Below are 24,371 nucleotides of genomic sequence, written 5' to 3'. Positions count from 1 at the left end.
CTCCGAAATCATCGAGAATCGTTGAAAAATGACACTAGGGACCCAGAAATTCTTTAGAATTCCTACAAATTCTTAAAAAAGATACTAGGGACCCAGAAATTCCTTTGAAATAACACTAAGGGTCTCCCAAATTCCTAGAGAATCATTGAAAAATGACACTAGGAGCCTCCGAGATCAACAAAAATCATGACACTAGGACACAGATATTCATTCTTTAGAATTCATATAACTTTTTAAAAAATGACACTAGGGAACCAGAGATTCCTTTTAATTCTTACAAATTCTCAAAAAAGACACTATGGACCCAGAGATCCTTTTGAATTCTTACAAATTCTTTAAAAAATGACATTAAGTGCCTCCGATATCATGGAAAATTATTGAAAAAATGACACTAGGGACCTAGATATTCCTTTTAATTCTTACAAGTTTTTAAAAAAGACACTTGGGACCCAGAAATTCTTGTGAATTAACACTAAGACTCTCCGAGATCCTACAAAATCATTGAAAAAATGACACTAGGGACCTAGAGATTGTTTTGAATCCTTACAAATTCTTCAAAAATGACACTAGGAGCTTCCGAGATCAACAAAAATCATTGAAAAATGACGCTAGGACACAGATATTCTTTAGAATTCTTACAAATTCTAAAAAAAATGACAAGGGATCCAGAGATCATTTTGAATTCTTACAAATTCTTTAAAAAATGACACTAGAGGCAAAGAGATTTTTCTAAATTCCTATACATTCTTAAAAAATGACAGTAGGGACCCAGAGATCCTTTTGAATTCTTATAAATTCTTTAAAAAATGACATTAGGGACCCGGAAATTCTCTTGAATTCCTACAAATTCAAAAAAAAACACAAAGGGCCTCCGAAATCCTAGAGAATCATTGAAAAAATGATACTAGAGGTCCAGAGATCCTTTTTAAATTTTTAAAAATTCTTTAAAAAAGACCAGTGGTCTCCGAGGCCCTAGAGAATCATTGAAAAAATGACACTAGGAACCCAGAGATTCTTTTGAATCCTTACAAATTCTTCAAAAATGACACTAGGAGCCTCCGAGATCAACAAAAATCATTGAAAAATGACGCTAGGACTCAGACATTCTTTAGAATTCTTACAAATTCTAAAAAAATGACACAAGGGATCCAGAGATCCTTTTGAATTCTTACAAATTCTTAAAAAAATGACACTAGGGACTTCCGAAAATCTTTAGGATTCCTACAAATTCTTAAAAAATGACACTAGGGGCAAAGAAATTTTTCTAAATTCCTATACATTCTTAAAAAATGACAGTAGGGACCCAGAGATCCTTTTGAATTCTTATAAATTCTTTTAAAAATGACATTAGGGACCCGGAAATTCTCTTGAATTCCTGCAAATTGTAAAAAAAAACACAAAGGGTCTTCGAAATCCTAGAGAATCATTGAAAAAATGACACTAGGAGCCTCCGAGATTAATGAAAATCATTGAAAAAATGGCACTAGAGGTCCAGAGATCCTTTCAAATTTTTAAAAATTCTTTAAAAAAAAAAGACCAGTGGTCTCCGAGGTCGTAGAGAATATTTGAAAAAATGACACTAGGAACCCAAAAATTCTTTTGAATTCTTATAAATTCTTAAAAAATGATACTTGGAACCCAGAAATTCTTTAGAATTCCTTTGAATTCTTACAAATTCTTAAAAAATTACACTAGGGACCCAGAGATCCTTTTGAGTTGTTATAAATTATTTAAACAATGACACTAAAAGCCTTCGAGATCATCGAGAATCGTTGATAAATGACACTAGGGACCCAGAAATTCTTTAGAATTCCTACAAATTCTTAAAAAAGATACTAGGGACCCAGAAATTCCTTTGAATTAACACTAAGGGTCTCCCAGATTCCTAGAGAATCATTGAAAAAATGACACTAGGAGCCTCCGTGATCAACAAAAATCATGACATTAGGACACAGATATTCATTCTTTAGAATTCATATAACTTTTTAAAAAAGACTGGACCCAGAGATCCTTTTGAATTCTTACAAATTCTTTAAAAAATGACACTAAGAGCCTCCGAGATCATGGAAAATAATTGAAAAAAAAATGACACTAGGGACCCAGATATTCCTTTTAATTCTTACAAATTTTTAAAAAAGACACTTGGGACCCAGAAATTCTTGAGAATTAACACTAAGACTCTCCGAGATCCTACAGAATCATTGAAAAAATGACACTAGGGACCTAGAGATTGTTTTGAATCCTTACAAATTCTTCAAAAATGACACTAGGAGCCTCCGAGATCAACAAAAATCATTGAAAAATGACGCTAGGACACAGATATTCTTTAGAATTCTTACAAATTCTAAAAAAATGACAAGGGATCCAGAGATCATTTTGAATTCTTACAAATTCTTTAAAAAATGACACTAGAGGCAAAGAGATTTTTCTAAATTCCTATACATTCTTAAAAAATGACAGTGGGGACCCAGAGATCCTTTTGAATTCTTATAAATTCTTTAAAAAATGACATTAGGGACCCGGAAATTCTCTTGAATTCCTACAAATTCAAAAAAAAACACAAAGGGCCTCCGAAATCCTAGAGAATCATTGAAAAAATGACACTAGAGGTCCAGAGATCCTTTTTAAATTTTTAAAAATTCTTTAATAAAGACCAGTGGTCTCCGAGGCCCTAGAGAATCATTGAAAAAATGACACTAGGAACCCAGAGATTCTTTTGAATCCTTACAAATTCTTCAAAAATGACACTAGGAGCCTCCGAGATCAACAAAAATCATTGAAAAATGACGCTAGGACTCAGACATTCTTTAGAATTCTTACAAATTCTAAAAAAATGACACAAGGAATCCAGAGATCCTTTTGAATTCTTACAAATTCTTAAAAATGACACTAGGGACTTCAGAAAATCTTTAAGATTCCTACAAATTCATAAAAACTGACACTAGGGGCAAAGAGATTTTTCTAAATTCCTACACATTCTTAAATGATGACAGTAGGGACCCAGAGATCCTTTTGAATTCCTATAAATTCTTTTAAAAATGACATTAGGGACCCGTAAATTCTCTTGAATTCTTGCAAATTCTAAAAAAAAACACAAAGAGTCTCCGAAATCCTAGAGAATCATTGAAAAAAATGACACTAGGAGCCTCCGAGATTAATGAAAATCATTGAAAAAATGACACTAGAGGTCCAGAGATCCTTTCAAATTTTTAAAAATTCTTAAAAAAAAAGACCAGTGGTCTCCGAGGTCCTAGAGAAAATTTGAAAAAATGACACTAGGAACCCAAAGATTCTTTTGAATTCTTATAAATTCTTAAAAAATGATACTTGGAACCCAGAAATTCTTTGGAATTCCTACAATTTCTTAAAAAATTACATTAGGGGCTCAGAGATTGTTTTGAGTTCTTACAAATTCTTTATTAGACACTAAGGGTTCCCGAGATCCTAGAGAATCATTGAAAAAATGACACTAGGGACCTAGAAATTATTTTAAATCCTCACAAATTTAAAAAAAAAGACACCAAGGATTCAGGATTCTTCAGAATTATTAAAAAAATGAGACTAGGGACCCCGACATTCTTTAGAATTCTTAAAATTCTTTAAAAAAAAAGATACTAGGGGCCTCCGAGATCCTTTTGAATCCCTATACATCTTTAAAAAAATTACACTACAGACCCAGAGATTCCTTTTAATTCTTACAAATTCTTTAAAAAAAAATGACACTAGGGACCTTCGACATTATTTAGAATTCTTATAACTTCTTTAAAAACATACACTAGGAGCTTCCTAAATCTTTTAAGAATCATTTAAAAAACGGCACTTGAAATCCCAGACATTCTAGAATTCTTATGTATGTATTCTTAAAAAATGGACACTAGGGACCCAGAAATTTTTTAGAATTCCTACAAATTCTTAAAAATTGACACTAGGGACCTAGAAATTCTTTATAATTCCTACAAATTCTTAAAAAAGACACTTGGGACCTAGACATTCTTTAAAATTCCCATAAATTCTTTAAAAAGAGACTAAGGCTCTCCGAGATCCTAGAGAATCATTGAAAAAATGACAACAAGGATCTAGAGATTCTTTAGAATTTTTACAAATTCTTAAAAAATGACAGTAGCGGCTCAGAGTGCCTTTTCATTCTTACAAATTCTTAAAAAGACACTAGGGATCCAGAGATCCTTTTGAATTCTTACAAATTCTTAAAAAATGACACTAGGGACCCAGAGATCCTTTTGAATTCTTATAAATTCTTTAAATAATGACACTAAGAGCCTCCGAGATCATCGAGAATTATTGAAAAATGACACTAGGGACCCAGAAATTCTTTAGAATTCCTACAAATTCTTAAAAATGTGACACTAGGGACCTAGAAATTCCTTAGAATTCCTACAAATTCTTAAAAAAGACACTTGGGACCCAGAAATTCCTTTGAATTAACACTAAGGTTCCCCGAGATCCTACAGAATCATTGAAAAAATGACACTAGGAGCCTCCGAGATCAACAAAAATCACGACACTAGAACACAGATACTCGATCTTTAGAATTCATATAACTTTTTAAAAAATGACAGTAGCGGCTCAGAGATTCCTTTTAATTCTTACAAATTCTTAATAAAATGACACTAAGAGCCTCCGAGATCATCGATAATCATTGAAAAAAATGACACTAGGGACCCAGAAATTCTTTTGAGTTAACACTAAGAGTCTCCGAGATCCTACAGAATCATTGAAAAAATGACACTAGGGACCTAGAGATTGTTTTGGATCCTTACAAATTCTTCAAAAATAACATTAGGAGCCTCCGAAATCAACAAAAATCATTGAAAAATGACGCTAGGACACAGAAATTCTTTAGAATTCTTACAAATTCTTTAAAAAAATGACACTAGGGACTTCCGAAAATCTTTAGGATTCCTACAAATTCTTAAAAAATTACACTAGGGGCAAAGAGATTTTTCTGAATTCCTACAAATTTTTAAAAGATGACACTAGGGACCCAGAGATCCTTTTGAATTTTTATAAGTTCTTTAATAAATGACATTAGGGACCCGGAAATTCTCTTAAATTCCTACATATTCTAAAAAAAACACAAAGGGTCTCCGAAATCCTAGAGAATCATTGAAAAAATGACAATAGGAGCCGTCGAGATTAATGAAAATCATTGAAAAAATAACACGAGAGGTCCAGAGATGCTTTTAAATTTTTAAAAATTCTTTAAAACAAGACCAGTGGTGTCCGAGGTCCTAGAGAATTATTAAAAAAATGAGACTAGGGACTCCGACATTCTTTAGAATTCTTATAAATTCTTTAAAAAAGACAGAGGCCTCCGAAATTCTCTTGAATTCTTAAAATTCTTTAAAAAAAGATACTAGGTGCCTCCGAGATCCTTTTGAATCCCAATAAATCTTAAAAAAAATTACACTACAGACCCAGAGATTCCTTTTAATTCTTACAAATTCTTTAAAAAAAGTGACACTATGGACCTTCGACATTATTTAGAATTCTTATAACTTCTTTAAAAACATACACTATGGGCTTCCTAAATATTTAAGAATCGTTTAAAAAATGGCACTTGAGATCGCAGACATTCTAGAATTCTTATATATGTGTTCTTAAAAAATGGACACTAGGGACCCAGAAATCCTTTTGAATTTTTACAAGTTCTTAAAAAATGACACTAGGGGCTCAGAGATTCTTTTGTATTCTTATAAATTCTTTAAAAAAATGACACTAGCAGCCTTCGGGTTCATCGGAAATCATTGAAAAAAATGATACTACGTACCCAGAAATTCTTTTGAATTCCTATAAATGCTCAAAAAATGACACTAGGCGCCCAGAGACCGTTTTAAGTTCTTACAAATTCTTTATTAGACACTAAGGGTGCCCGAGATCCTAGAGAATCATTTAAAAAATGACACTAGGGACCCGGAAATTCTTTTTAATTCTTACAAATTCTTAAAAAATGACACTAGGAACCCAGACATTCTTTTGAATTCTTACAAGTTTTTTAAAAATGCCACTAGGGACCCAGAAGTTCTTTAGCATTCTTACAAATTCTTAAAAATGACACTAAGGACCCAGAGATCCTTTTGAATTCTTACAAATTCTTAAAAAATGACACCAAGGGTCCTTGAGCGTCTTTTGAATTATCAAAAAAATGCACAAGGGGTCTTCAAGTACCTGTAGAATGATTGAAAATCCTTCGAATTATTAAAAATTCTTTGAAAAAAAACACTGGAGATCCTTAGAATTATTACCCTCGTGACTTTTTCGTGTCAGGGCCTTTGCACTTTTAAGAAACGGACACTTGGGGTCCTTAAAATTTGTGAAAATCAGATATATAAACAGATTTTTTCTTATTAACGATGTGCAATGCTTGCGATTAAAATCAAGGCGGATTCATAAACCACATGTTATTTTTATAAAAATTTTAATAGCTTTTACAAAGCCAAGTTTTGAAACGACGTCATCAAATTGACCTGATCCTGACCTGAATTTTGGTTTCGAAAATCACCAAAGTCACCATATCTGGTGACATCGAAAAACCAGTTGGCGTCACTGTTTGCCTATCCTCTTGATCGAAATTTGACATTTTATGTCGTATTTTAGAAACAGCTCCAAGAGGGCAACCGCCTCACCCAGACCCTCCAAACCCAGCTCGAGAACCTCCAGCGGTCGAAGAAAGCCTACGACAAGGCCTTCCGCGACAACGAGAAAGCGCTCGAGAACTTCCAAAAAGCCGACGCCGACCTGCACTTATCCCGAGCCGAGGTCGAGAAGCAGCGCGCGAATCTAGCATATAAAACTCAAGTTTGTGATACGGCGAAGAACGAATACGCCATGCAGCTGCAGAGGACGAACGAGCTGCAGCGGCAGCACTTTAGATCTGGACTACCCGAGGTCTTCCGGCAGTTGCAGGAGCTCGACGAGAAGAGGATCAAGAACATAAAGAATTTTATACGTAGCTCTGTAGATATCGAACGTAACGTGTTTCCTATTATCAATAAATGCCTAGACGGGATCTTGAAGGCCGCCGACGTTATTAACGAGAAGGAGGTTGGTAGCGCCGTTTGGTGATTTTTCTGGTGTGATTTGGGTTCTGTTCCAGGACACTATGCTCGTTATAGAGAGGTATAAGTCAGGGTTTTTGCCGCCGGACGATATTCCGTTTGAAGATTTATCGAAGGGGTGTAGTGATTCGGGTAGTGCTAATAATATTAACAATATTCAAATTAGTGGCAAGTTGAAAGAAGGTGGTTACACAGTGAAAGGGACTATTACGGGGAAAGCGATGAAGAAACGGGCCGGGATTTTCCACATTTTTGGAAGCAGAGGGGTATGTTGGGTTTTTTTGGTCTAGACGTTGGTAGAAATGCATGAAGACGTGTTCACAGTTTATTGGCGCTCAATTACGTGGGAAAATTCTTTTGTTTGTTGATCCATTTCCATTAGTTGGAAGAAAGTAATTCGTGTGATTTATTTTAACGTTTTAGTGAAAGTTTTTGTTTGAAAATAATTACTGGGAATGAAAAGATTTTACGTAAAATGTTTTCGTGTCGTCTTGAAGTTATGGAACGACAACTCAACTAAAGAAAAATCGGCTTAAAATCCGTGTAATTGCCCAAACTCGCTATAACCGATCACTTAAGCTGCGTGAAATTGTCTTTTTCCAGCATCTTTTTAAATTTCCGAAAACAGTAAACTCTGAACACTGATTAGTCTTTTTGCATAAAATTTGTATAATTATCTCCCGATTGAAGTTTACGCTTCTTTGGTTGGGTTTAGAAATTGACTTTTTACCTAGATGTCAACCGAGACCACGTACTATTGTGCAACAACTTTTTCTTTACTTAACTTAAGTTCGATTTCTTTTTATATTTCTATTTTATATGCATTTTGTAACACTTTTGTATTGTTATCCTTCTATTTGGTGATGGTGACCTCGATGTGTGGGCTATTTGTTACCATTACATTATTATAGTAAGTAATTTTCTTAATTACAAACATGCATGGATGTTAACGTTTCATGTGTAAATATAATAACATCGCGATTTAACGTCGCATGTTTTTAAAAGCTTACACTCCTTCAATGACACCCGACACAGAAATTCGGTTTTTGCTTAACTGTGGAAACCTTGCTTTGTTTTTCACGCGAGCTTACGTTTCCACGTAATTACTTAAGTTGAGTAAACACATTTCATACAAGGGCATGTGCTAATGCTTTTATGTTTTCATGCGTACAGAAGCTTACAGAAGTCTGTATGGCCATCAAGGTATGTTGCTTTGCTTTACTTTACTTCACTTAACCTAATTTAAGTTGCCGACACTCCCACACTTAAACTGACTTAAGTGTCATCAAACCAAACGACAATCAATATTCACGTGGGTGTGCAATTTTATCGCTTTGAGTTCCCACATTGCAACGATCCTGTTTTCAAGGGAAAGTTGCAAGTCACTGAACTGAAAACGAAATTGTTGCGTAAGGATTTAAATGAGTGCTCTATTTTAAAGACAACATCTCCACACAGTGTCGTTAACGTTTCCTTTTTCTGCTCAGAATGTGACGTAGACTTGCTGTAAATGTGCGAGTTGGCGTTTAGTAGCTTTGGGAAAAATTTAAGTCGGCTGTTGTGGTTACAGAACGCTGCAATTGCGGACGGAAAGGAGGACCTCAGCGACTTACCTCCCAACCAGAGGCGGAAAAAGCTGATGCAGAAAGTCGAAGAGCTCAAAAGCAAAGTTGCTCAAGAAACCGCCGCTAAAGACGGGCTCATGAAGATGAAGGGGGTGTACGAGGCGAATCCGGCGTTGGGCGATCCGATGACGATTGAAGGTAAGGGAGGGGATGCGTGCTGGTTAGGTTGGCACTTTTGAAAAATGACAGCTCCATAAAATTGTACAACCAGTGACTTAATATTAGTGATTTTGTGGTTAAAATTGTATGATGGCATGCCTGATTGTCAAATTGAAATTTTATCACGTTTCAAGCTGTCACTCAAAATGTGACCAGAGGCGTATTATTCATGTTATGAAAAGGGGGCTTTGAAAAATATCCAGTTAGGTATAATTTTTTTTATAACTAGTGACTTAATTTTAGTGATTTTTTTGTTAGGTTAGCAACATTTTAAAATTTTATGGTGGATTGTCCAATTGAAATTTTTTGGCGCCAAGTCAGTAGCGGCAATCTTCTCATCACATTTGGTACGTGCTTTAGAAAAGTCACAAGTTGTCACTCGGACTTTGAGCAGAGGCGTATTATTCACATTTTGAAATGGGGGTGTTGGAAAAATATTTAGTTCCATAGAAAATTGTAAAATTGGTACTGCAAGATAACGAGTGATTTATTTTTTCTTTCCAGTCGGCAACATTTAATAATTTTGTGATGGCATGCCTGACTGTCAAATTGAAATTTTGCGTGCCAAGTCTGCAGCTGCCATCTTCTCATCACATTATGTCATTCGGGCTTGACCAGAGGCGTATTATTTGAAGTTTGAAATTGAGGGATTGAAAAAAAAATTAAAAGTTTTGTTGACAAGCTACTAAATTTAATTGTACGAGTTTCATTCTTTATAACTAGTGACTTAATTTTTGTAATTTTTTGGTAGGTTGGCAACATCTTAAAATTTTATGATGGCACATCTGGTTGTCAAATTGAAATTTTTTGGTGCCAAGTCAGTAGCGGCAATCTTCTCATCACGTTTGGTACGTGCTTTTGAAAAGTCACAAGTTGTCACTCGGACTTTGACCAGAGGCGTATTGTTCACATTTTGAAATGGGGGCGTTGGAAGAATATCTAGTTCCATAGAAAATTGTAAAACTGATAATGCAAGATAACGAGTGATTTATTTTTTTTTCCAGTCGGCAACACTTAATAATTTTGTGATGGCATGCCTAACTGTCAAATTGAAATTTTGCGTGTCAAATGTGCAGCGGCCATCTTCTCATCACGTTTGTTGCGTGTTTTGGGAAAATCACATTTTGTCATTGGGGCTTGATCAGAGGCGTATTATTTGAAGTTTGAAATAGAGGGATTAAAAAAAAAATAAAAAGTTCAGTTGAAAAGTTAATAAACTTAATTGTACGAGTTTCATTTTTTGTAACTAGTGACTTAATTTTAGTGATTTTTTTGTTAGGTTGGCAACATCTTAAAATTTTATGATGGCACATCTGATTGTCAAATTGAAATTTTTTGGCGCCAAGTCAGTAGCGGCAATCTTCTCATCACGTTTGGTACGTGCTTTTGAAAAGTCACAAGTTGTCACTCGGACTTTGACCAGAGGCGTATTAATCACATTTTGAAATGAGGACGTTGGAAAAACATCTAGTTCCATAGAAAATTGTAAAATTGATGCTGCAAGATAACGAATGATTTAATTTTTTTTTTCCAGTCCGCAACATTTAATAATTTTGTGATGGCATGCCTGACTGTCAAATTGAAATTTTGCGTGCCAAATGTGCAGCTGCCATCTTTTCATCACGTTTGTTGCGTGTTCTGGAAAAATCACATTTTGTCATTCGGGCTTGACCAGAGGCGTATTATTTGAAGTTTGAAATAGAGGGATTAAAAAAAAATAAAAAGTTTAGTTGAAAAGTTACTAAACTTAATTGTGCGAGTTTCATTTTTTGTAACTAGTGACTTAATTTTAGTGATTTTTTTGTTAGGTTAGCAACATTTTAAAATTTTATGGTGGCACATCTGATTGTCAAATTGAATTTTTTTGGCGCCAAGTCAGTAGCGGCAATCTTCTCATCACGTTTGGTACGTGCTTTTGAAAAGTCACAAGTTGTCACTCGGACTTTGACCAGAGGTGTATTAATCACATTTTGAAATGGGGACGTTGGAAAAACATCTAGTTCCATAGAAAATTGTAAAATTGATGCTGCAAGATAACGAATGATTTAATTTTTTTTTCCAGTCCGCAACATTTAATAATTTTTTGATGGCATGCCTGACTGTCAAATTGAAATTTTGCGTGCCAAATGTGCAGCTGTCATCTGCTCATCACGTTTGTTGCGTGTTCTGGAAAAATCACATTTTATCATTCGGGCTTGACCAGAGGTGTATTATTTGAAGTTTAAAATAGAAGGATTGAAAAAAATAATAAACAGTTTTGTTGAAAAGCTACCAAACTTGATTGTACGAGTTTCATCTTTTATAACTAGTGACTTAATATTAGTGATTTTTTTTGTTAGGTTGGCAACATCTTAAAATTTTATGATGGCACATCTGATTGTCAAATTGAAATTTTTTAGCGGCAATCTTCTCATCAGGTTTGGTACGTGCTTTTGAAAAGTTATAAATTGTCATTCGGACTTTGACCAGAGGCGTATTAATCACATTTTGAAATGGGGACGTTGGAAAAACATCTAGTTTCATAGAAAATTGTAAAATTGATACTGCAAGATAACAAGTGATTTATTTTTTTTTCCCCAGACGGCAACATTTAATAATTTTGTGATGGCATACCTGACTGTCAAATTGAAATTTTGCGTGCCAAGTCTGCAGCGGCCATCTTCTCATTACGTTTGTTGCATGTTTTGGAAAAATCACATTTTGTTATTCTGGCTTGACGAGAGGCGTATAATTTGAAGTTTGAAATAGAGGGATTAAAAAAAAATAAAAAGTTTAGTTGAAAAGTTACTAAACTTAATTGTACGAGTTTCATTTTTTGTAACTAGTGACTTAATTTTAGTGATTTTTTTGTTAGGTTGGCAACATCTTAAAATTTTATGATGGCACATCTGATTGTCAAATTGAAATTTTTTGGCGCCAACTCAGTAGCGGCAATCTTCTCATCACGTTTGGTACGTGCTTTTGAAAAGTTATAAATTGTCATTCGGACTTTGACCAGAGGCGTATTATTCACATTTTGAAATGGGGACGTTAGAAAAACATCTAGTTCCATTGAAAATTGTAAAATTGATGCTGCAAGATAACGAGTGATTTAATTTTTTTTCCCAGTCGGCAACATTTAATAATTTTGTGATGGCATACCTGACTGTCAAATTGAAATTTTGCGTGCCAAGTCTGCAGCTGCCATCTTCTCATCACGTTTGTTGCGTGTTCTGGAAAAATCACATTTTGTCATTCGGGCTTGACCAGAGGCGTATTATTTGAAGTTTGAAATAGAGGGATTGAAAAAATAAATAAAAAGTTTTGTTGAAAAACTACTAAATTTAATTGTACGAGTTTCATTTTTTATAACTAGTGACTTAATTTTAGTGATTTTTTTGTTAGGTTGGCAACATCTTAAAATTTTATGATGGCACATCTGGTTGTCAAATTGAAATTTTTTGGCGCCAAGTCAGTAGCGGCAATCTTCTCATCACGTTTGGTACGTGCTTTTGAAAAGTCACAAGTTGTCACTCGGACTTTGAGCAGAGGCGTATTATTCACATTTTGAAATGGGGACGTTGGAAAAACATCTAGTTCCATAGAAAATTGTAAAATTGATAATGCAAGATAACGAGTGATTTAATTTTTTTTTCCAGTCGGCAACATTTAATAATTTTGTGATGGCATGCCTGACTGTCAAATTGAAATTTTGCGTGTCAAATGTGCAGCGGCCATCTTCTCATCACGTTTGTTGCGTGTTTTGGAAAAATCACATTTTATCATTCGGGCTTGACCAGAGGCGTATTATTTGAAGTTCGAAATAGAGGGATTAAAAAAAAAATTAAAAGTTTAGTTGAAAAGTTACTAAACTTAATTGTGCGAGTTTCATTTTTTGTAACTAGTGACTTAATTTTAGTGATTTTTTTTTTGTTAGGTTGGCAACATCTTAAAATTTTATGATGGCACATCTGATTGTCAAATTGAAATTTTTTGGCGCCAAGTCAGTAGCGGCAATCTTCTCATCACGTTTGGTACGTGCTTTTGAAAAGTCACAAGTTGTCACTCGGACCTTGACCAGAGGCGTATTATTCACATTTTGAAATGGGGGCGTTGGAAAAACATCTAGTTTCATAGAAAATTGTAAAATTGATACTGCAAGATATCGAGTGATTTTTTTTTTCCCCAGACGGTAACAATTAATAATTTTGTGATGGCATGCCTGACTGTCAAATTGAAATTTTGCGTGCCAAATGTGCAGCGGCCATCTTCTCATCACGTTTATTGCGTATTTTGGAAAAATCACATTTTATCATTCGGGCTTGACCAGAGGCGTATTAATTATTTGAAGTTTGAAATAGAGGGATTGAAAAAAAAAAGTTTTGTTGAAAAAACTACTAAATTTGATTGTACGAGTTTCATCTTTTATAACTAGTGACTTAATATTAGTGATTTTTTTGTTAGGTTGGCAACATCTTAAAATTTTATGATGGCACATCTGATTGTCAAATTGAATGTTTTTGGCGCCAAGTCAGTAGCGGCAATCTTCTCATCAGGTTTGGTACGTGCTTTTGAAAAGTTATAAATTGTCATTCGGACTTTGCCAGAGGCGTATTATTCACATTTTGAAATGGAGGCGTTGGAAAAATATCTAGTTCCATAGAAAATTGTAAAATTGATAATGCAAGATAACGAGTGACTTAATTTTTTTTTTCCAGTCGGCAACATTTAATAATTTTGTGATGGCATGCCTGACTGTCAAATTGAAATTTTGCGTCCCAAGTCTGCAGCTGCCATCTTCTCATCACATTTGTTGCGTGTTCTGGAAAAATCACATTTTGTCATTCGGGCTTGACCAGAGGCGTATTATTTGAAGTTTGAAATAGAGGGATTGAAAAAATAAATAAAAAGTTTTGTTGAAAAACTACTAAATTTAATTGTACGAGTTTCATTTTTTATAACTAGTGACTTAATTTTAGTGATTTTTTTGTTAGGTTGGCAACATCTTAAAATTTTATGATGGCACATCTGGTTGTCAAATTGAAATTTTTTGGTGCCAAGTCAGTAGCGGCAATCTTCTCATCACGTTTGGTACGTGCTTTTGAAAAGTCACAAGTTGTCACTCGGACTTTGACCAGAGGCGTATTATTCACATTTTGAAATGGGGGCGTTGGAAAAACATCTAGTTTCATAGAAAATTGTAAAATTGATACTGCAAGATATCGAGTGATTTTTTTTTTCCCCAGACGGTAACAATTAATAATTTTGTGATGGCATGCCTGACTGTCAAATTGAAATTTTGCGTGCCAAATGTGCAGCGGCCATCTTCTCATCACGTTTATTGCGTATTTTGGAAAAATCACATTTTATCATTCGGGCTTGACCAGAGGCGTATTATTTGAAGTTTGAAATAGAGGGATTGAAAAAAAAAGTTTTGTTGAAAAAACTACTAAATTTGATTGTACGAGTTTCATCTTTTATAACTAGTGACTTAATATTAGTGATTTTTTTGTTAGGTTGGCAACATCTTAAAATTTTATGATGGCACATCTGATTGTCAAATTGAATGTTTTTGGCGCCAAGTCAGTAGCGGCAATCTTCTCATCAGGTTTGGTACGTGCTTTTGAAAAGTTATAAATTGTCATTCGGACTTTGCCAGAGGCGTATTATTCACATTTTGAAATGGGGGCGTTGGAAAAATATCTAGTTCCATAGAAAATTGTAAAATTGATACTGCAAGATAACGAGTGATTTAATTTTTTTTTTCAGTCGGCAACATTTAATAATTTTGTGATGGCATGCCTGACTGTCAAATTGAAATTTTGCTTGCCAAGTCTGCAGCGGCCATCTTCTCATCACGTTTGTTGCGTGTTCTGGAAAAATCACATTTTGTCATTGGGGCTTGACCAGAGGCGTATTGTTTGAAGTTTGAAATAGAGGGATTGAAAAAAAATAAAAAGTTTTGTTGAAAAACTGCTAAATTTAATTGTACGAGTTTCATTTTTAGAAACTAGTGACTTAATTTTAGTGATTTTTTTTGTTAGGTTAGCAACATCTTAAAATTTTATGATGGCACATCTGATTGTCAAATTGAAATTTTTTGGCGCCAAGTCCGTAGCGGCAATCTTTTCATCACGTTTGGACGTGCTTTTGAAAAGTCACAAGTTGTCACTCGGACTTTGACCAGAGGCGTAATATTCACATTTTGAAATAGGGGCGTTGGAAAAATATCTAGTTCCATAGAAAATTGTAAAATTGATAATGCAAGATAACGAGTGATTTTTTTTTTCCCAGTCGGCAACATTTAATAATTTTGTGATGGCATCCCTGACTGTCAAATTGATATTTTGCTTGATGAGAAGATGGCTGGTCCAAAATTGATTCTACGAGTTTCATTTTTTGTCATGGGTGACTTAATTTTTGTAATTTTTGTCAGGTTAGCAACATTTTAGAATTTTGTGATGGCATCCCTGATTGTCAAAACGAAATTTTTGGCACCAAGTCAGTAGCGGCCCTCTCATCACGTTCGTTACGCGCTTTTGGAAAGTCACTATCATTCAGGCTTTGCCCAGAGGTGTATTATTCGTGTTTTGAAAAGGGTAGAACATTCAATTCTGTAGAAAAATTGTAAAATTTGATTCTGTGAGTTCCATTTTTAATAACTAGAGTGACTTAATTTCAGTGTTTTTGTCAATTTTAGTAACATTTTAAAATTTTGTGATGGCATGCCTGATTGTCAAATTGAAATTTTTGGCGCCAAGTCGGTAGTGGCTATCTTCTCATCATGTTTGTTACGCACTCTTGAAAAGTTACAAGCTGTCACTCGGACTTTGATTCTGAAATGGGATCTGGGGACTTGAAAAACATAGAATTTCGTAGAAAAATCGAAAAATAGTTCTAAGAGTTTCTTTTTTCTATTACGAGTGACATATTATTAGTGATTTTTGTTAGGTTGGTAACATTTTAAAATTTTGTAATGGCATCCCTGATTGTCAGATTGAAATTTTTGGCGCCAAGTTAGTAGCGGCCATCTCATCACGTTCGTTACGCGCTTTTGAGAAAAGTCACTAACTATCATTTAGGGTTTGCCCAGAGGCGTATTATTCGTGTTTTAAAAAGGGGGCTTTATAAGAATACTCAATTTTGTAGAAAAATAGTAAAATTTGATTCTGTGAGTTCCATTTTTAATAACTAGTGACTTAATTTCAGTGTTTTTTTGTCAATTTAAGTAACATTTTAAAATTTTGTGATGGCATGCCTGATTGTCAAATTGAAATTTTTGGCGCCAAGTCGGTAGTGGCTATCTTCTCATCATGTTTGTTATGCACTTTTAAGTTACAAGCTGTCACTCGGACTTTGATTTTGAAACGGGGTCTGGAGACTTGAAAAACATTGAATTTCGTAGAAAAATTGAAAAATATTTCTACGAGTTTTTTTTTTATATAACGAGTGACATATTATTAGTGATTTTTGTTAGATTGGTAACATTTTAAAATTTTGTAGTGGTATCCCTGATTGTCAGATTGAAATTTTTGGCGCCAAGTCTGTAGTGGCTATCTTTTCATCATATTTGTTACTCACTTTTGAAAAGTCACAAGCTGTCACTCGGACTTTGATTTTGAAATGGGGTCTGTAGACTTGAAAAACATCGAGTTTCGTAGAAAAATCGAAAAATAGTTCTACGAGTTTCTTTTTTTATAACGAGTGACATATTATTAGTGATTTTTGGTAGATTGGTAACATTTTAAAATTTTGTAATGGCATCCCTGATTGTCAGATTGAAATTTTTGGCGTCAAGTCAGTAGCGGCCATCTCATTGCGTTCGTAACGTGCTTTTGAAAAGTCACAAACCATCATTCAGGCTTTGCCCAGAGGCGTATTATTCGTGTTTTGAAAAGGGGGCTTTGGTAGAACATTCAATTTTGTAGAAAAATTGTAAAATTTGATTCTGTGAGTTCCATTCTTAATAACTAGTGACTTAATTTCAGTGTTTTTTTGTCAATTTTAGTAACATTTTAAAACTTTGTGATGGCATGTGTGATTGTCAAATTGAAATTTTTGGCGCCAAGTCGGCAGTGGCTATCTTCTCATCATGTTTGTTACGCACTTTTGAAAAGTTACAAGCTGTCACTCGGACTTTGATTCTGAAATGGGGTCTGGGGACTTGAAAAACATAGAATTTCGTAGAAAAATCGAAAACTATTTCTACGAGTTTTTTTTTTATATAACGAGTGACATATTATTAGTGATTTATATTAGATTGGTAACATTTTAAAATTTTGTAATGGCATCCCTGATTGTTAGATTGAAATTTTTGGCGCCAAGTCAGTAGCGGCCATCTCGTCACGTTCGTTACGCGCTTTTGAAAAGTCGCAAACTATCATTCAGGCTTTGCCCAGAGGCGTATTATTCGTGTTTTGAAAAGGGAGCTTTGGAAGAACATTCAATTTTGTAGAAAAATTGTAAAATTTGATTCTGTGAGTTCAATTTTTAACTACTAGTGACTTAATTTCAGTGTTTTTTTTTTTTTTCAATTTTAGTAACATTTTAAAATTTTGTGATGGCATGCCTGACTGTCAAATTGAAATTTTTGGCGCCAAGTCGGCAGTGGCTATCTTCTCATCATGTTTGTTACGCACTTTTGAAAAGTTACAAGCTGTCACTCGGACTTTGATTCTGAAATGGGGTCTGGGGACTTGAAAAACATAGAATTTCGTAGAAAAATCGAAAACTATTTCTACGAGTTTTTTTTTTTATATAACGAGTGACATATTATTAGTGATTTATATTGGATTGGTAACATTTTAAAATTTTGTAATGGCATCCCTGATTGTTAGATTGAAATTTTTGGCGCCAAGTCAGTAGCGGCCATCTCGTCACGTTCGTTACGCGCTTTTGAAAAGTCGCAAACTATCATTCAGGCTTTGCCCAGAGGCGTATTATTCGTGTTTTGAAAAGGGAGCTTTGGAAGAACATTCAATTTTGTAGAAAAATTGTAAAATTTGATTCTGTGAGTTCAATTTTTAACTACTAGTGACTTAATTTCAGTGTTTTTTTTTTTTCAATTTTAGTAACATTTTAAAATTTTGTGATGGCATGCCTGACTGTCAAATTGAAATTTTTGGCGCCAAGTCGGCAGTGGCTATCTTCTCATCATGTTTGTTACGCACTTTTGAAAAGTTGCAAGCTGTCACTCGGGCTTTGATTTTGAAATGGGGTCTGGGGACTTGAAAAACATAGAGTTTCGTTGAAAAATCGAAAAATAGTTCTACGAGTTTCTTTTTTTTATAACTAGCGATATATTATTAGTGATTTTTGGTAGGTTGGTAACATTTTAAAATTTTGTAGTGGTATCCCTGATTGTCAGATTGAAATTTTTGGCGCCAAGTCTGTAGTGGCTATCTTTTCATCATATTTGTTACTCACTTTTGAAAAGTCACAAGCTGTCACTCGGACTTTGATTTTGAAATGGGGTCTGGGGACTTGAAAAACATCGAGTTTCGTAGAAAAATCGAAAAATAGTTCTACGCGTTTAATTTTTGTAACGAGTGACATATTAGTGATTTTTGTTAGATTGGCAACATTTTAAAACTTTGTAATGGGATCCCTGATTGTCAGATTGAAATTTTTGGCGCCAGGTCAGTGGCGGCCATCTCATCACGTTCGTTACGCGCTTCTGAAAAGTCACAAACTATCATTCAGGCTTTGCCCAGAGGCGTATTATTCGTGTTTTGAAAAGGGGGGCTTTGGAAGAAAATTCAATTGTGTAGAAAAATTGTAAAATTTGATTCTGTGCGTTCCATTTTTAATAACTAGTGACTTAATTTCGGTGTTTTTTTGTCAATTTTAGTAACATTTTAAAATTTTGTGATGGCATGCCTGATTGTCAAATTGAAATTTTTTGCGCCAAGTCGGCAGTGGCTATCTTCTCATCATGTTTGTTACGCACTTTTGAAAAGTTACAAGCTGTCACTCGGACTTTGATTTTGAAATGGGGTATGGGGACTTGAAAAACATCGAGTTTCGTAGAAAAATCAAAAAATAGTTCTACGAGTTTCTTTTTTTATAACTAGCGACATATTATTAGTGATTTTTGATAGATTGGTAACATTTTCAAATTTTGTGATGGCATCCCTGATTGTCGGATTGAAATTTTTGGCGCCAAGTCAGTAGCGGCCATCTCATCACGTTCGTTACGCGCTTTTGTGAAAAGTCACTAACTATCATTCAGGGTTTGCCCAGAGGCGTATTATTCGTGTTTTAAAAAGGGGGCTTTGGAAGAATACTCAATTTTGTAGAAAAATAGTAAAATTTGATTCTGTGAGTTCCATTTTTAATAACTAGTGACTTAATTTCAGTGTTTTTTTTGTCAATTTAAGTAACATTTTAAAATTTTGTAATGGCATCCCTGATTGTTAGATTGAAATTTTTGGCGCCAAGTCGGTAGTGGCTATCTTCTCATCATGTTTATTACGCAATTTTAATTTACAAGCTGTCACTCGGACTTTGATTTTGAAATGGGGTCTGGGGACTTGAAAAACATCGAGTTTCGTAGAAAAATCGAAAAATAGTTCTACGAGTTTCTTTTTTTTATAACGAGTGACATATTATTAGTGATTTTTGTGAGGTTGGTAACATTTAAAAATATTGTGATTGCATCCCTGATTGTCGGATTGAAATTTTTGAGGCCAAGTCAGTAGCGGCCATTTCATCACGTTCATTACGCGCTTTTGAAAAGTCACTTACTATCATTCAGGCTTTGCCCAGAGTCGTATTATTCCTGTTTTGAAAAGGGGGTTTTGGAAGAACATTCAATTTTCTAGAAAAATGGTAAAATTTGATTCTGTGAGTTTCATTTTTAATAACTAGTGACTTAATTTCAGTGTTTTTGTGTCAATTTAAGTAACGTTTAAAATTTTGTGATGGCATGCCTGATTGTCAAATTGAAATTTTTGGCGTCAAGTCGGCAGTGGCTATCTTCTCATCATGTTTGTTACGCACTTTTGAAAAGTCACAAGCTGTCACTCGTACTTTGATTTTGAAATGGCGTCTGGGGACTTGAAAAACATCGAGTTTCGTAGAAAAATCGAAAAATAGTTTTACTAGTTTCTTTTTTTATAACGGGTGACATATTATTAGTGATTTTTGCAAGGTTGGTGACATTTTAAAATTTTGTGGTGGTGTGCCTGATTGTCAAATCGAAACAAAAATATGAACTTTTCTTGCGTTTATGTTGGCATAACGGAAGTAATTGTCTGACAGATGTGTCAATCGTGACATGCGATAAATTTAGGTTATGTTTTGGATACATTTTGTACATTAAAAATGTCAACAATCTGTCAATCTTGATAGCTGACAATCGGAAATAATAGAAAATATGATACCAGTTTCAACTAAAAATCCAGGCTTGGCAACAGTATCAGTTGTTTCTGATGACGCGGTATAACGAGAGACTTAATTTTAGTAATTTTTTGTCATTTGGGCATCAAGTCAGCAGTTCATTTTTAAAATAATGATGTTTGACAGTTATTTAACCGTAATTTAAAAAAAACGCCAGTGTTGCCAACATAATTTTATTAACATTAAATTGCTAGACTACAATGAACACAAACATTTAGAAAGACCGGAAACCCAATCACAGTCATCTGCCGCTAAACGTACTCCAATCAAGTCGTAGCGGTTTTCCCGCCACAATTTTAATTAGGAAATTGCGGTGTCGATTAATCTTCTCCGAACGACTGACCAATCCGATAATTCCAGGTCAATTGAACGAATGCAGCCACAGACTGGACAAACTCCAAGGCGAGCTCAAGAGGTATCAGGGCTACCTGGAGGACGCCATCAAGGGTATTCAATCCGGACAGAACAATTCGTTGACGAATTCGCCGCGGATGGTCAACGGCTCCCGACACCATCGGAACTCTGGAGGAAGCGCGGCCGAAGAGGAGTCCCTCAGCAGGTCTGCGAGCGATAGCAGCGTCACTAATCCTACTATTAATCATAATAAGCAGTCCGCACCGGGCACGCCTCAGCTTAATCATGGGTGGGTGTTGGACTTAAGTGTAATCGTTGCTTAACTCACACGGCGCGGACTAAAACCGACGGTTTTAGTCGGCGCCGCCAATCGCGATAATCGTATTAGTGAAAACAATGACCTGTGTATGGTGCAATTTAATATAATTTGTCAATGAATGTGAAAAGCACCGCTAGCTTGTAGTAGTTATTCACACGAAATTCCTCGACTTAGTTTGTTTTATTTATATGTCACTTTACATTTTGACATAGTTGTTCAAACAGTCCTGAAAGTGGATTGGGTACGTCGCACACGTCTCTGCCAGGGGTGGACTCGGATCCTGACCAGTATGACGGGCATACGGCGGATCCGGAAAGCGAGTATTACGAGGCCGACCTTCTGGCTCCGATGGGAGTGTGTAAAGCGCTATATCCGTTTGAAGGTAGATAATCACACTTTATCGCTCTCTGTGGTGACGATTTTTTTTCTGCAGCCACTAGCGAGGGTAGTATACCCATGGCGCAAGACGAGGAGCTGCACTTGATCGAGGAGGACCAAGGAGACGGGTGGACTCGGGTCAGGAGGATGCACGGGGAGTTGGAGGAGGGTTTCGTGCCGACTTCATACATAGAAACGACTCTGTTCGACAAATAATCGCTCTTGTGTGAATAGTTACAAAATTTATATATTTTTATATTTTATTTATGTTCTGAAATATTCATTATTTATGTTCTACTTATTTTTTTTTTGTATATGTATTAAGTTAGTCGTGAACACCTACACACAAGAACTCATACTAAGTATAACGTCCATATATATTGTTGCTTTCTGCAATTTTCAGTTGTTTAAGTTTGCTTAGCACAATAAGTCGGGTGACGTTGCTGCCGCTTTTCTACTATTTAATTTTTTATTTTTGTAAATTCGGCGCGGCGATGTTGCCTTCTAGTTACTTGTATATATGCTCATACACTAATATAGCTCGCTGTGAGAACAATTTAGATTAAATTGTAATATAAACAGTTAGTTGTAATTTTATAACTTTTTTTAATTACATCAGACTTTCGTCACAGAATAGTTAACGTTATCGTCTACTATTTACATACATAGTTGTGATTTCTTTAATTTACTCAAATACTTGTGCTACATATTCCATCGTTCCGTTTCTGTGGGAAGATCACTCAAGTTGGATTTTTAAGGACGGCGAGTTTAGAGTTTCTACATCTCATATTTAAGGAGCTGTTTGGTGCTAGTGCCGCGGTGGCAGCTGGTGACTTAAGTCATATCAACCTCATCATCAACAGAGTATTTTAATATTTACGTGTTGTCGCCATATCACTTAAGTTAAGCTTGTTGTTGGTCGTCATTGTCCTTAAAAGTCCGCAGATCCGTGTCTATGTGAAATTCGGCTAAACTCATAATATTAATGTGCATTATGACTGACTTGCATTATAAATACCTATATAAATACAGAGTTGTTTTTTTCACGCCTTGTCACCCTACATTTTCGCATTCTTCAAAATAGGGCATCTTATTCATTCTTAAGGTCTGAATACCGCGTGAACAGAAATGATCAAATCTATTGGCAGTACTTTTTAAACAAAAATGTGAACTTTTCTTGCGTTTATGTTGGCATAACGGAAGTAATTGTGTGTCAATCGTGACACGCGATGAATTCAGGTTATGTTTTGATTACACTGACAATCTGTCAGTCTTGGCAACTGACAACCGGAAATTATACAAAACATGAAACGATTTTTTTTTTTTTTTTCAAAAAAGACATTAGGAACCCTAGAGTCATGACGTTATTTAAAGCAAGATATTAAAGGTCCCCGACGTTTCTTGAAATTCTTCGTTCGGGGACCTTTAGATTCCTCACACTCTTTAAAAAAAGACACTAGGGGATTCTGGGGATCTTTCTCATTTCTAAAAAGACCAATTGGGGAGCCTGAGATGTTTGACATTCTTTAAAAAAAAAGACACTTGGAACTCCTGAGATTCTTATTGTCGTTCTTTATCTGTATTGAGTGTTCTGTGGTTCTTTAAAAAATAAGACACTAAATGTCCCTAGGGTCTTTCAGATTCTTAAAAAAATAACATTTGAGGTACTTGAGATTCTTGACATTCTTTAAAAAAAAGACACTCGAGATCCCCGAGGTTCTTTCAAATCCTTTAAAAAATTATATTCAGGAACTTGAGATTTTTTACATTTTTTTAAAAATACCAAGAGAGTCCAGAAAATCTTCCTCAATCCTGAAAAAAGACAATCGGGGACCTTGAGATTCTTGACATTCTTAAAAAAAGATACTACGACCTCCCGATATTTTTGATACTCTTGCAAAAAAGACACTGGAGATTCCCGAAGTTCTTTCAAATTCTTAAAAAATGACATTCGAAGACCTTGAGATTCTTGACATTCTTTAAAAAAGAGACGAAAGTCACTAGAACTCCCCGAGATTCCTTCAAATTCTTAAAAATAGACACCAGCGGATCCCGAAAATCTTTCTCATTCCTGAACCGGAGACAAAAAGATTCATGATATTCTTTAAAAAAAGACACTACAGATCCCCAAGGTTCTTTCAAATTTTTTAAAAATATACATTCAGTGACGTGAGATTTTAACATTTAAAAAAAAAGACACTAAGAGCACCCAGACAATCTTTCTCATTCCTAAAAAAAGACAATCGGGGACCTTGAGATTCTTGCCATTCTTTAAGAAAAGACACTAGAGATCTCCGAGGTTATTTCAAGTCCTTTAAAAAATTATATTCAGGAACTTGAGATTTTTGACATTTTTTTTTAAGATACCAAGAGAGTCCAGAGAATCTTCCTCATTCCTGAAAAAAGACAATCGGGGACCCTGAGATTCTTGACATTCTTAAAAAAAGATACTACGACCTCCCGATATTTTTGACATTCTTGGAAAAAAGACACTGGAGATTCCCGAAGTTCTTTCAAATTATTAAAAAATGACATTCGAAGACCTTGAGATTCTTGACATTCTTTAAAAAAGAGACGAGAGTCACTAGAACTCTCTTTCAAATTCTTAAAAATAGACACTAGGGGATCCCGAAAATCTTTCTCATTCCCAAATCGGGGTTAAAGAGATTCTTGATATTCTTTAAAAAAAGACACTAGAGATCCCCAAGGTTCTTTCAAATTCTTTAAAAATATACATTCAGGGACGTGAGATTTTAACATTTAAAAAAAAAAGACACTAAGAGCACCCAGACAATCTTTGTCATTCCTAAAAAAAGACAATCGAGGACCTTGAGATTCTTGACATTCTCTAAAAAAAAGACACTAGGAACTCTCGACATTTTTGACACTGTTGAAAAAAAGACATTCGAGATCCCCGAAGTTCTTCCAAATTCTTAAAAAATGACATTCGAAGACCTTGAGATTTGTGACATTCTTTAAAAAAAAATACTAAGAAATTTTCTAATTCCTAAAAAAGGGCAATCCCGGACCTGGAGATTTCTGACACTCTTTAAAAAAATAAGGATCCTCGAAATATTTGAC

General features: G+C 34.9%; 1 protein-coding gene across 5 annotated transcripts in view; it reads left to right on the top strand.

Annotated features, from left to right (window-relative positions):
- The window catches only part of LOC135125308 (formin-binding protein 1 homolog), an 80,611-nt gene extending 58,292 nt beyond the window's left edge, over window positions 1-22,319 (top strand). Inside the window, exons 5-10 of one of the 5 annotated variants that reach the window (XM_064050790.1) lie at window positions 6,616-7,062; window positions 7,115-7,342; window positions 8,671-8,839; window positions 20,600-20,882; window positions 21,125-21,294; window positions 21,346-22,319. In XM_064050790.1, the coding sequence (XP_063906860.1) occupies window positions 6,616-7,062; window positions 7,115-7,342; window positions 8,671-8,839; window positions 20,600-20,882; window positions 21,125-21,294; window positions 21,346-21,506 (1,458 nt within the window). In that variant the 3' untranslated portion in view covers window positions 21,507-22,319. Of the gene's footprint in view, window positions 1-6,615; window positions 7,063-7,114; window positions 7,343-8,646; window positions 8,840-20,599; window positions 20,883-21,124; window positions 21,295-21,345 lie in introns of all 5 variants that reach the window. The other 4 variants (XM_064050792.1, XM_064050791.1, XM_064050789.1 and 1 more) reach the window with 4 other exon arrangements.
- The last annotated feature ends 2,052 nt before the right edge of the window (window positions 22,320-24,371 follow it).

The sequence above is a fragment of the Zophobas morio genome, unplaced genomic scaffold, assembly GCF_036711695.1.
Source record: "Zophobas morio isolate AGI-343-1 ecotype UQ-CSIRO unplaced genomic scaffold, CSIRO_AGI_Zmor_V1 ptg000008l, whole genome shotgun sequence".
NCBI classification, from domain to species: domain Eukaryota; kingdom Metazoa; phylum Arthropoda; class Insecta; order Coleoptera; family Tenebrionidae; genus Zophobas; species Zophobas morio.
Note: the sequence above shows the minus strand (reverse complement) of the source record. Positions and strands in the feature narration are given on the sequence as shown.